The 12,540-nt window shown below is 44.0% G+C and overlaps 2 protein-coding genes across 3 annotated transcripts in view; one reads left to right on the forward strand and one right to left on the reverse strand.

The window, feature by feature from the left end:
• The window catches only part of Bzw2 (basic leucine zipper and W2 domains 2), a 59,368-nt gene extending 49,516 nt beyond the window's left edge, over window positions 1–9,852 (reverse strand). Inside the window, exon 1 of the mRNA XM_008837606.3 lies at window positions 9,696–9,852. The gene's annotated coding sequence lies outside the window, so the exon portion shown is untranslated. The remainder of the gene's footprint in view (window positions 1–9,695) is intronic.
• A 375-nt stretch (window positions 9,853–10,227) lies between these two features.
• Window positions 10,228–12,540, forward strand: part of Ankmy2 (ankyrin repeat and MYND domain containing 2) — a 58,035-nt gene continuing 55,722 nt past the window's right edge. The window contains exon 1 of one of the 2 annotated variants that reach the window (XM_008837604.3): window positions 10,228–10,457. In XM_008837604.3, the coding sequence (XP_008835826.1) occupies window positions 10,391–10,457 (67 nt within the window). In that variant the 5' untranslated portion in view covers window positions 10,228–10,390. Of the gene's footprint in view, window positions 10,458–10,889; window positions 11,489–12,540 lie in introns of those variants that run through there. The other variant, XM_029565641.1, reaches the window with a different exon arrangement.

Below are 12,540 nucleotides of genomic sequence, written 5' to 3' on the forward strand. Positions count from 1 at the left end.
TATATATATATATATATGGAAAAAAGTCTAATTATGTTACCTTGTTATTGTTTGAATGTACAATGTCCCCCATAGGCCCTTGTGTTTGAACACTTGGTCCCCTGCTGGTGGCACTGTTTGGAAAAGTTTTAGAGAGAAGGCCTGAAGAGCAGAGGCAGGGATACAGGGGCAAAGGGTGATAGTGGATCCTGCTCTGGCCAAAAGGTGTCTGCTTCCTGTTTGGACACAGAAGTATGAGCAATCCACCCCTCCTCTGGCCACCATGCCTTTCCTGCCATGAAGCTGTGAACCAGGATAAATCCTGTTTCCCTAAGTTGCTCTTGTCAGATACTTGGTTACAGTGATGAGAAAGAAATGAATACTAAAGTATAACTTTAAAAATACTTTAAAGATATTTATTAATTTATGTGTCTGTGTGAATGTATCTTAGGGGTATGGGTGTGTGTGTGTGCTTGGGGAGGCCAGAAAAGTGCATCGAATCCCTGGGAAATGGAGTTAAGCCATCCAATCAATATGGGTGCTGGGAACTAAACTTGGTCCTCTGGAAGAACAGTAAGTACTTAACAAAATTATTTATTATTTTTATTTTATGTGTATGTGTGTATTGCCTGCATGTGTATAAGTGCTCCCGTGTGCTGCAATGCCTGTGGAGATCAGAAGAGGGTGTCGGATCCCCTGGAACTGGAGTTATGGACAGTTGTTAGCTGCTATGTGGGTGCTGTGATTCAAACACAGGTCTTCTGCAAGAACATTCAAGAACATTCAGTGTTCTTAACCACTGAGCCATCTCTCCAGCCCCATAGTAAGCACTCTTAAACCACTGAGTCATAGGTCCTGACTTCCATTAGGATTTTGGATTATGTGACTTGATTCAATGGCATGCTTTTTTTTTTTTTTTTCTCCAATGGCATCATTTTTCTTTTAAAAATATCATGTTCTGGAGCTGGAGAGATGGCTCAGCAGTTAAGAACACTAGCTGCTCTTGCAGATGACCTGGGTTTGATCCCCAGCACCTACATGGCAGATAACAACCATCCATAACTCCAGTTCCAGAGGATCCAATGACGCCCTCTTCTGACCTCCACAGGCATTGCAGGACGCAGGTACACTTACACGTAAGCAGGAAATATACACATAAAATAAAAATAAATGAAATGTTAGAAAAAAAGCACCATGTTCTAGTTTTTCACGTTCAGATAAGCCAGTGTGGTACAGGGTAGTCAGCTTCAAATGTGTTACTCATTTTATAGTTTTAAGCTTAGAAAAGGCAAGGTGGCTTCTAAAGTCTTTAAAGTAGCCTCCTGAAACTGTGAAGTAATTATAGTGAGGGCAAAACAGCAACAAACACTAACATAGAGAAAGGCATAAAATCAAAGTAAATTTCATGACTCCACCTTTCATCCTAACCCTAGGTTCTATGAAAGTGATATGTTAACCCTTTACCACTATCCCACGTAATCTTTCAGAAAAATGTTTACACATTATTGCTCTGTGTTAGCATCTCTCACTGAATTGAAGTCTGTCATTTCAGCTAAGCCGGCTGGCCGATGAGCTCTCTGCCTATCTCTGATTGTAACCAGCAGCCACACATGGTGTTTTTTGTTGTTTTTTTTTTTTTAAACACAGTGCTGGAGAATCAAACTCAGGTCCTCTTGCTTGCAGAGCAAGTGCTTTTACCCATGGAACCATCTCCCCAGATCCCCCAAAGATGATTTTTATATGAGATGGACTACTTTCCACCTAGATGCATGAACCTTAGGAGTGTGTAACTGAGTTCTCCTGAGTTGAGGAAAACCAGGAGATGAGGACCACCAAAGAGGAGAATGCTAAGCACCAGAGAGAAGGTCAATTTATAAAGGCTGAGAAACACAACACTGATAGGATGTTGTGGCTACCGGTTCAAGTACAAAGTGAGAAGATAAGCTAGCACAGTAAGGTACCGAGGTGAAATCCCTTCTTAGAAGAATTTAATCAAAGAAGGAAAATGGAATGTTTTGGAAAAACTCCTGGTAATCAGTAGGAGAAAAATTTAACAACATGGTAATGGACTTTTGGGAAGTTAAAAGAGCGTGGTGGGCAGAAGTTCAAGCATCTGCTCAGTTATTACTTCTTTCAATCTAGAAACTCCTGCCCTATCCTCTCAGAAGGGGATCTGCCCAGGCCTGTCTAGCAGACGAAGATTTTTTTGAAGGCTACATACACACTCCCACATGGACATGCCTATTATACAATGAAAGCATGTGCTAAATAGAATTGCCAAAGCCCAGCCTAGCACTTAATGCCCACAGCACACCAGTGATAAGGTACTGCATTCTCCATATCACCAGCAACAAAAACCCCAAACTAGTACAGTGCTACAAACACAATGCACCCTACCATCCATTGAGTAGTAGCTGGGTTGATTAATGTTGTAATGATTGTGTGGGATTTTTTCAAAGTTCTGATTGACATCTAGGAGAAATGGAACACTGAAAACCATGGCTCTATATTCTGGCTCTTAACCATTCCTCAATAAGGCTCAAAAATGTCAAACCACTTGAGTGAGGCTACAGATTTCACCTTAGCATTAGGAATACAGTGGAGACCAAAGTAGAAAGATTCCTGTCCCTCTAGACTGACATAGATGGACCGGATCCACTGTCTCCATTCAGTGTTCTTGCCAGAGTCAAAGTTGTTGCAATGTCCTGGAAAGTTATTTATGATTCCTGGATGCAGTTTTGTCATTATTTGCCTCATAGACTTTATAGTTTAGAAGTCAATAGAGTAGAACATAAATTTAATTTAAAGTCTGATTCAATGCTTGGACAAATTGAATTAGCACACACTATCACAAAAATGGCAAATAGTTTTCCATAGTTCTATTAAGGAAAATCTCCACTTACCTTTAGAGAAAGGAGTTAGCTGAAATATTGCCTCTTGAAGACATAGAGATATTAGGAAATTTATGGCACCATGATTTCTGTAGCACTATAGGAACCACTTTTTAAAATTGTTTCCTGCAGTGACCCAACTCAAACAAAAACACAGCCTCCTAAACACCAATGCAAGTCCTTTCACCCAAGCCAGTAGTTTCCTCTGTACCATCAACTTGGGGTTCTTTTTCCTGTTTATAGAAGCCCCATTTTATTACCTTGTACACTGAGAAAAACATGTCATGATCTTTTTTTTCCTTAGAAATTACCACAGATCTAGGAAGCTGTCCAGATTAAGTTGAAAAGCATTAAAGTCCTTTTGTACAAGTGTACATATAAAATGGCAGTGGGGTTTCATGCACATGCCCTAGAGCAACCCAATATAGTCTTTATGCTGGTGCATGCTAGTAACCCTTCTACCCCACGCTTTTCTTGAGATTTCCTAAATTGTACACTTATCTTTTTAAAAGTCTTCAAAATAAGTTAAAAAGAAGGAAAACCAGTAATTTTCTACTTATATAAACTTAATTATCCCTTTCCTAAAATATTAATATTTCTAGAATTAAAAGAATTAAAGATGGCTAAATAATTATACTTTCCTTGATATTAACTTGGGGCACTATTCTATATCATTGTGTTTTTTCTTTGTCACTGACACACACACACACACACACACACACACACACACAAGAGAGAGAGAGAGAGAGACAGAGACAGAGAGATAGAGATAGGCAGAGAGAGAGGTCATTGAAAAACAAAGAAAAAAATGGTAGCATTGTTTGTTCAACATTTCACACAAAGTGATCATTCAAGGATCTACCTTAAGATTATTTCAACACAGTCAGCTTACAAATAAACAGAAGGATCTGAGAGTTTCTGGCACTCTTTACTCACACATGCTAAATTTAGAACAGGTCAAATCATTCTACTTGGCACCTAATTGCCAAAAAGATACTTGCTGAAGAGATTGTCCTCAATAAACAGACATCAATCAGAGAGGGCCAAGAATGAAAGATTTCTTGTGCATTGCTTGCTAATATTGTTAGATTTCGTACTCATTAAATGCTCTTTAAAAAAAAAACATTCTGGCAAAGTTGGAGAAGTTATGTGAAAATAATATTTAATATACTCAAAATATAAAAGAGAAACTGGGGGGGGTCAATGGTGGGGATCAAACTTAGGGCCTAATGTTTGCTGGACATGTGTCCCCCCAACCTCCAGAAAAAAAAATTTCAACATCAAGAAACACAGGTCTTCCAGAGGACCCGAGTTTGGTTTCCAGCACCCACATCAGGCATGTCACAACTGCCTATCACCCAAGCTCTGGGGATCTGACATCCTCTTTTGGCTTCCACAGAAATGTAGAATATACACATAGACACATAAAATAAATCTTAAAAAAAAAAAAGGAAACATAAGCTATGAAGTTCCAAGAATCAGAAAGGAGGTGTCCAAATAAGCATTCAATTAAACAAGACCTGGGTAGGCTCACCTTCACACCCTGTCCTGACTTTGGGCCTGGTTTTCCCCTGTTAATAAATTCATCCTAGCAATGCTCACAATGATTTTGGGAATGACTTCTGAGGTAGGTTATAAGAAGAAGAAAAATCAGGTATTTGTGTCCCTTCCTCTGATTTGTTTACAATTACTTTGTCAGTTTCTAAAAGAATGGACACTAATTTTTTTTTTTTTTTTTGGTCTTTTTGAGGCAGGATATCTCTGTGGGACCAGCTGGCCTAGAACTCACTATATAGACGAGTCTGGCCTTGAATTCACAGAGATCTGCCTGCCTCTGCCTAAAGGCGTACACCACCATGCCTAGCCTCACTAAGATATTTATAAACCCATGAAACAAGCAAGGCATATCACCATCTTCCTTACAGTTCTGTAAAGAAGTTAAAACATGATGTGATGTGTTTATGGAAATGCACTGTTCACAAGATAGCTCTCTGCAGATTTAGGTGTAACTGTTTCAGCACTTAGATGAATAACTGCATAATCTAAAACCAAGAATAAAGAATAACTGTATTCAAATCACTTTCTTGTGATTTCTTGTGAGAGGGAAAAGAAAAAGAAAAAACAGTATCAAGCTTTTGGGACTGTAATACTTTAAAATTTCCTTTAAAAGTCACATTTCTAATACATCCCAAAGTAGGAGAACTGTACAGTGATGGTTATCATCCACTTTCAACCACTAACAACACAGTCAGCTATGCCTCCTTTTATGTCCTACTCAGTCACGTCCTCTAAGGGTCACAGAGTTATATTACAGTAAATCTCACATCATTTTCCTCCTAAATAGTTTAGAATGTAGCTCTAAAAAAAGGAATCTTTTTAGAAAAAAATAAAATACTGTTTCAAAGGGGAAAAAAAAAAAGAAAGAAAACCTAGTTAATATGATTAAATATCCAGCCAAACAAAAAATTCACCAAGTCTAATTCCGAGGAAAACTTTCCTGTGAGACTTAATACTCAAAACTTCAATCCTGCAATAAAAGGAAATAGTATAGTCTGGAGGCAGATAATAGAAGACTAGGGGCTTGAATGGGATTCCAGGAATGGTATATAAATCTATAACAAGGTTTTTCTTAGTTGACATCGTTAGCGTGTTGAGAACTTTGAGATCCAAGCATCTCAAGACTGCTTGCTCTTGATGATGGCTGTATGTGTGGTGCCACATCACTTCACACTGCCAGGAAGGATTAGTCAGGTGGGGTAGCAAATCCACCTAAAATAACTTTGAGATCAAATGAATTCAGCTAAGCAAGTAGTGAGAATCCACTAAAAGCAAGACACTGGGTTATATCTTTAGAAACACAGAGAAAGCTGGCCTCTCTACTTTAAACTCTAGAAGATGACCAAACCACTAATAAAAATGGTAATAGGATGTGATGAGAAAGGTACTTGCTAAATTATGCATTTTCATATGGTTGTAATCCCAGAAACAATGTTCATTTGAAGGAAGGTATGAAGGGGGTTGGTTGGCTGGCAGAGACTGCCAATAATGGTACCAGCAACCATGTCCTTTGTCAGTTCTACCCCCTGTACAGATTTTATTACCCTCCCTCTTTGCTGAGGGAACTGAATAGATGTGTTTTAGATGTCTGTGTTCCCCTCGCTAGGCAGTGGGAAGAGATAAGCTTGCAAGCTGGAGAAAAGCAGTTATATTTCAATTATTTGTTAAAAGATGAGTGGTTCACCAGAGCTGGGGAGGAGAGAATGGGTGAACAGGAAAAGGAGGTAATTCCAGGAAGAGAAAAGGAGGAACAAAGGGGTGGAAATTACTGGCAGGTTTATGACCTTGCAGCAGTGTGTGGGAGGAGCTGACTGGAAATGCCTGCTGGGACCACTGGTTGGAGCCTTACTTAATGACCAGTAGTGGAAAGCCAGTGAATATGATGGTACTTAGTATTTCTTGAACTAAGAGTACCTTGAAATAGCCAGGTGGGAAGAGGTGAGAAAGAAGCTTAAGAAACCACAGCCATGGGCCGGTAGGGTTGAGGGCAGAGGTAGCAGAAAGGTGCTAGGACATGTACAAGCACATTTCAAACATTTCCAAATATTATTATTAATTATTATTATTATTTTTGGTCTTTTTGAGACAGGGTTTCCCTGTAGCCCCAGCTGGCCTAGAACTTGCTGTGTAGACCAGGCTGGCCTTTGACAGCCCTCTGGCCACTTAAACTATATCCCTTCCCCCAGGCTTGCACGTTACAGGTTTGGGGTTTTTTTCTTCTCTCTTTTTGAGACCGGTTCCCTGCAGCCCCAGCTGGTCTGGAACTCGCTCTATAGACCAGGCTGGCCCTGATCTCAGAGATCCTGCCTGCCTCAGCCTCCCCAGTGCTGGGATCAAAGGCATGTGCCACCACGCTGGGCTTAAAAATTACTATTTTTAAAAGGTGAAGACAGATGCAGAAAAGAGTGTCATATATGGTCTATTATGCAACAGTATGCCCCCATTTTTGTAAAAACAATGGAAACAGTCAGATATGCTACAAATGCATAAAATAGCTCAGAAAGGTTATGGGTAAAGGCAAAGGTAGAGGCAGGAAGGAGATCTTTGTCCCCTTGGAATGTTGGATCACATGGCTGTATTATATATTAGCTAGTCTGAAGAATGTATAATTTCCTACTTACTACCAGGCACACGAAGAATGAAAGAAAAGGTTTTATTTATTTATTTATTTACTTAGGTTTTTTTTTTTTTATCTTTGAGACAGATTCTCCCTGGGAACTTGCTATGTAGACCACAGTGGCCTTGATCTCAGAGAGCTACCTGCCTCAGCCTCCAGTGTGCTAGGATTAAAGGTATGTGGCACCATGCACAGCTTGCTATGGTTTAACATTTTATTAAATCACTATTAATATTATTACATTTTTGAGACAGGGTCTCACTATGTGAACCAGTCTAGCCTAGAAGGCACAAAGATCTACCTAGCTCTGCCTCTCAAGTGCTGGGAATAAAGGCACACACTGCCACTCCCCAGAAAAGAAAAGGCTTTAGAGCCGGGCATGGTGGCACATACCTTTAACCACAGCACTTAGGAGGAAGAGGCAGACGGATCTTTCTGAGTTCAAGGCCAGCCTGGTCTACAAAGAGTTCCAGGCCAGCTGGGGCTACAGGGAGAAGCTGTCTCAAAAAGACAAAAAACAAAAAGAAAAGGCTTTAAAGACAGATCAACCAATCTAGGCTCTAATTCCAGCACTGACACCTCCTAACTGTGGGGATATCGGCAAATTAACTTCCTTACTTTTCGTTCTTATTTGCATAAATGGGGATAAGACTAATTCCTGGGTTGTTGTAACAATGATTAATATCCTATGCAAAGTATCTGGTGAATATCTGAAACAGACTAATATTCAATATGAATAGCCATTTTGTTATCAATTAACTTCTTTGATGTGAGTACATTTCAGTAAGCTCATTAGGCAATCTAGCTTTGACATTAAATATTTATATTGTACAAAGCTATTAATGTAAGCAATCTGAACGCTCTCCATTAGATATGTTTCCGAAATTTAAACCAGATATAGGATTTATCTTCACTTCTAGGTGGATGTTGTTCTTTGTCCTTATATATCACTGATTCTAAATTAAAGTCATGTATTCACAGAGAATTAAATACCAACCAAGTGTCCATAAACACCAAGAAAATAGATTTAAGTTGCTATCCTCTAGGAACTGACAAACCCCAGTGAGACAAACAGGTGTGACCTTCAAGTAACCATGGCCCAGATTTGGCACAAGAGATGGAAATCCTGGCAGTGAAGCACCCAGCTCTGCCTATGCATCTGCTGATCCCATGTGAAGTCACATGCAGGGGTTACTCCTCAGGCATTTTCTTAGGTTTGTGTGGGTTCTTTTGCAGGAGGTAGAATAAATGAGTTGTAACTGTAGCAGAAGTAGCATTGTGTTACAAAATCCTGGTCACTCTCAGAACCCCTACTACTTGTTTGAACAGTTACATCATTATTAAAGCATCATTAAACAAAAGTTTCTTTGTTACACATTGAGATGAATAATTACCAACCATTTTCATGTGAGAATCTGCTCCTCCCTACCCAAGCTGGGGGTGGGGGGCTGGAGGGGGAGGGAAAACGGGCAGCTGCAGTTTAGTAAAGATTTTTATTAAAGGCAAGAAATAACGAACATATTCCCCGGATTTGGGGCCTGTTAGTAAATGCTTTGAGCAAAATGAAGATAGAAAGCCAGAGGAAAAGACATTTTACTTTATACATAGTCCTGTGGGAATAAGGAATGATATCGGGGAAGCTTAATAAAAACCACCTACATAATTATTCAAATATTTTTTTCTGGCACAGACGGGTTTTGAAAGAGACATCAGTACTAGTCTGTAGAGAAACAGTGCAGCCGTGAGCAGTCATTTCTAAAGAAGCTGTGATTGACGCTGTAAATACGCTAGGGATATGCACCTTGGGAAGTATGACTGACTGCATATTTTGACACGCACGTCTTGTATCTGAACCACAGAATGGTACACACTTTATTTATCCCTTATCTACCTATGGTGGAAGCTCCAGGCTCCACATCACAGTTGAAGGCTGGATTAAGAGTCTAATCTAAGCCTATATATAGACAGCAACACCAATTTAATCCCCGCCCTCTCCACCCTCCCCTCCTATTTCCATAAATCTCAAAATCCGAGTTACAAAGAGGCAGGGAACTCTCTCGGAGGGGCGAGATACCCCCGCACACACCTTTACTTGCTATTTGTGCAAGTGTAAATTGCTTCCAAGCATCCTTAACAGACACCATTGGACCATAGGTCCGAGGTTCTTCTCCGGCTTCCGCAGAGGTCAAGACATGACAAGAGTGGGGAGGGCGAGCCTTGCCCAAAGGAAACTTACCTTCTGTGAGCCTCTCGTCACGCGGTCAGCTCACCAGCCACAGGGTGCTCCCCTCGCCGCCAACCCGGGCTCGAGCCCGGGCGCGGGCCTCCCCGGGGACCGCATTTCAGGTGCCACGCACGAGACCATGTGCACCCGCCGCTTGCACCGCGTGGCCAGCCTCCGGCCGTCCGCGATCCCCGGGGCTCCTGGGGCGGCCAGACGTGACCAGACCCAGGTCTTCATCGCAGGGCACCGATAGGCGGTACGTGCGCGGTGATGCTGGGGTGGCGTGTGGGCTCCTCCACCGAGGCAGGCGACCGCCCCAGGAGGCACATGCTTCCTCCCCGCCAGTTCCAGCCTGGTTGGGAGCCCGTGGCGCTCCCGGCTCCCGCAACCCTCCGGCTTCCGCCACCCTACCTGGGCCTCCTCTTACCTGTCCAGGGAGGGAGCGACGACGCGCGGGGCTGGCGGCTGCGGCGGGTCCTGCAGCGGCAGTGGCGGCGGAGGCTGCAGCGGCGGAGGCAGACAATGGAGGAGTGAAGGACAGACACATTGACATAGACACACGGAACCCGGCGTAGCTCCGCCTCCAGCCTCGGCCCCGCCCCCGCCCCGCCCTCGCCAGGACCGCGTCACTCCCGGGGGCGTGGAGGGCGTAGAGCGACATGCAGGGGCCTCTGCACATCGCCAAAGAACCGAGAGGGTCAGAGAATGGTCACACTGAACACATCGGTCATTCTGTGACCCTGTGTTTCGGAATGGGTGGGCATGGGGGTGGAAACGCAGAGGAGGCCTTGTCTCCCCTCACCCAGCTGTTTTCTTTTGGTTTGGCCCTCGAGGGCCGCTCCAATTGCAGTCTCTGGATGCTGCCTCTTGCGGCTCCTCCTCCCGGCCGGGCCAATGAGGTGCGGGGGGCGTGGCCTGCAGCTGGGCCGGCAGAGTGCGCGCGCCCGGGCTCGTTGCAGCCGGCCGGCCAGCCAGCCCTCGGGAGCGAGGACCCGCTGCCGTGGGCTACTCTGTCCCGGCCTCGACTTGCCTGTCTTGCGGCAGACTCTCAGTGCGCACGCATCTCTGGTTTGTTAAAAACCCTCCCCAAGAAACAGAATAACCTTCAAGCTGGCGGGAGCTATGGGTCACATAAAGAAAGGCGAGCTGACCCAGGAGGAAAAGGAGCTGATGGAGGTGATCGGGAAAGGTATGGGTGTGGGGCTGCGACTCTGGGGACGTCACGACCCGGGGGACTCTTGGCAACTTGGCGTCCGAAAAAAATCTGTCATTGGCTAGGGACGGATTGCGGAGGAGATAGGAAGGAGAGGCATTGTTGGGGCCAGAGCGGAGGTTGCAGAGTTTCGTCCTCTAAATCAGCTTTTTGGAACTGGAAAGATTGCCACGGTCCCTTGTAGACGCGCGTCCCCGGGGTGCGGGGCCCGTCGTGCATCACCCGCTCCTCGGGCGAGTTGTGGCCGCAGCCTGCCTTGATCATAGTGGCCTGCTAGTTCCTGGCTCTTAGGCCGGTGTCTAAAGGGCCCTTTCGACTTCCGGAGGCCGAAGGATCTGAATCCCTTGCGGGTCCCCGCCCATGTTGGGGGTGGAGGGAGCTCTCTGCGAGCGAGGTTCTTTATAGGGGTAGAGAGCTCGGTCTGTAAGTTCCGCCTTGAGCTTTCCGCCTGCACCGCCGAGGTGGCAGACGCGGGAACCTGCAGGCAGGCGAGAAGATGGGCGAGACTCGCACGCCGCCCGTGAGCCAGCGTGGCACCGCTGTGATCTCTAATCGCGCTCCTTGGTGCTTCCCCTTAGTGGACTTGTGTCCCGCTTCCATTGTAAAGGAACGACCCGTGCGAGCCAGAAGCTAGTGGACATCCCAGAGGAGTTCCCCGAGGAATCCCGTTACCTGTCAGGTGACATCAGCATGACCTCGTGCACTGTCACTCTGGGATGAGGATGCGGGGGCCATATGGGCATGATTAATGTGGATGTTTTAAATTCAAGAGTTAAACGTCCTCTCTCGGATGACCGAGAAGCTAGACATTGTGGCGTAGGGCTCCTCAGTTTCCAGTCTTCTAAGTAGTCAAAATCAAATCCATAATTGCAGAGACTAGCAAGGAATGTCCACAAAAGTCTGAAAAGAGGGAAAAAAAATGGTTTGTGCTCAACAGGCGACGAGGAACTGAGCTTATTGAGTCTGATCTCAATTCTAAATCAGTTACAACTAGGCTCTTTCTCAAGGTAAGCAATTTTTGCCTGAAATCCTAGAGCTTTGGGTTGGGTTTTTATTCTATGTACTACATGGGTATTGGCCTTGTGTTTTGTCTCTGGGTTATTTCTCCCGGCCTTTGGTGGCTTTGGAATTCCGTTTAGTGAACGTGAACAATCTGTGTGCCAGGTACTGTACCCGACAAAATGAAGAGAGGATGGATCAACCTATAATTCACCAGGGATGATAATTCTGATTTTTAAACAGGCTAGAGCAGTCACATGTTGGTTTAGAAGTGAGAACCAGTGAGCAGTTCAGAGAAAATGGGTTTTCAAAGAGGAGATAGGAGTTCATGGACAGCCTATTCAAAGGTATACAACAGGTTTTATTCTCAAGATAGACAGAATTAATATGCTTCATACTCATATTTCTTGGGCCACCTTGTGTATCAAGGTTTGTGAGTGCACAGATGCTGTTTTTCATTCTGTAAACTGCCCCAAGCCAATGAGGAAAGAACTGAGGTGGGCCTGCCTATCAAATCAAGGTCTTTGTCATCTTTGCTCTCTCAAGAAAAGTATCCGGAGATGGGAGAAGAGAACTGAAGCTGACACAGGCATAATTCTGAGCACTTGGCGTGTATTCATTTAATCTGGAGGAGCTAGAATTTTTTTCTGAGTTATAGCATGAGGAAGCACAGGATGGTGGTTAACCATACCAGTCTGCCTTTGAGTACCTCCTGCTGTCATTTGCTGCTAGTGTGGCCTTGTGCAAGCTGCTTTTTCTAAGTGTCAGATTCTCCATGTGGAAACAGGAAATACTAGTCCCTACCTCACAGCATTGTGGTGAGGATGAAGTGAGTTAGTGGAGGTGAAACATTGAATACACTATGCTGCCTGCTTTGATAAATATAATCTCCCCTTCAGAGAAAAGGAAGCTTAAGTGGGAGGACTTTTAGAAACCTTACAGAAATCTACTATTTCAAAATACATGTTACAGTAGAAGTGTCTGTTTTTTTTTTTTTTAAATACATTTATTAGCTGGGCGTGGTGGTGCACGCCTTTAATCCCAGCACTGGGGAGGCAGA

This window comes from Nannospalax galili, unplaced genomic scaffold, assembly GCF_000622305.1.
Source record: "Nannospalax galili isolate Female #2095 unplaced genomic scaffold, S.galili_v1.0 scaffold719, whole genome shotgun sequence".
NCBI classification, from domain to species: Eukaryota; Metazoa; Chordata; class Mammalia; order Rodentia; family Spalacidae; genus Nannospalax; species Nannospalax galili.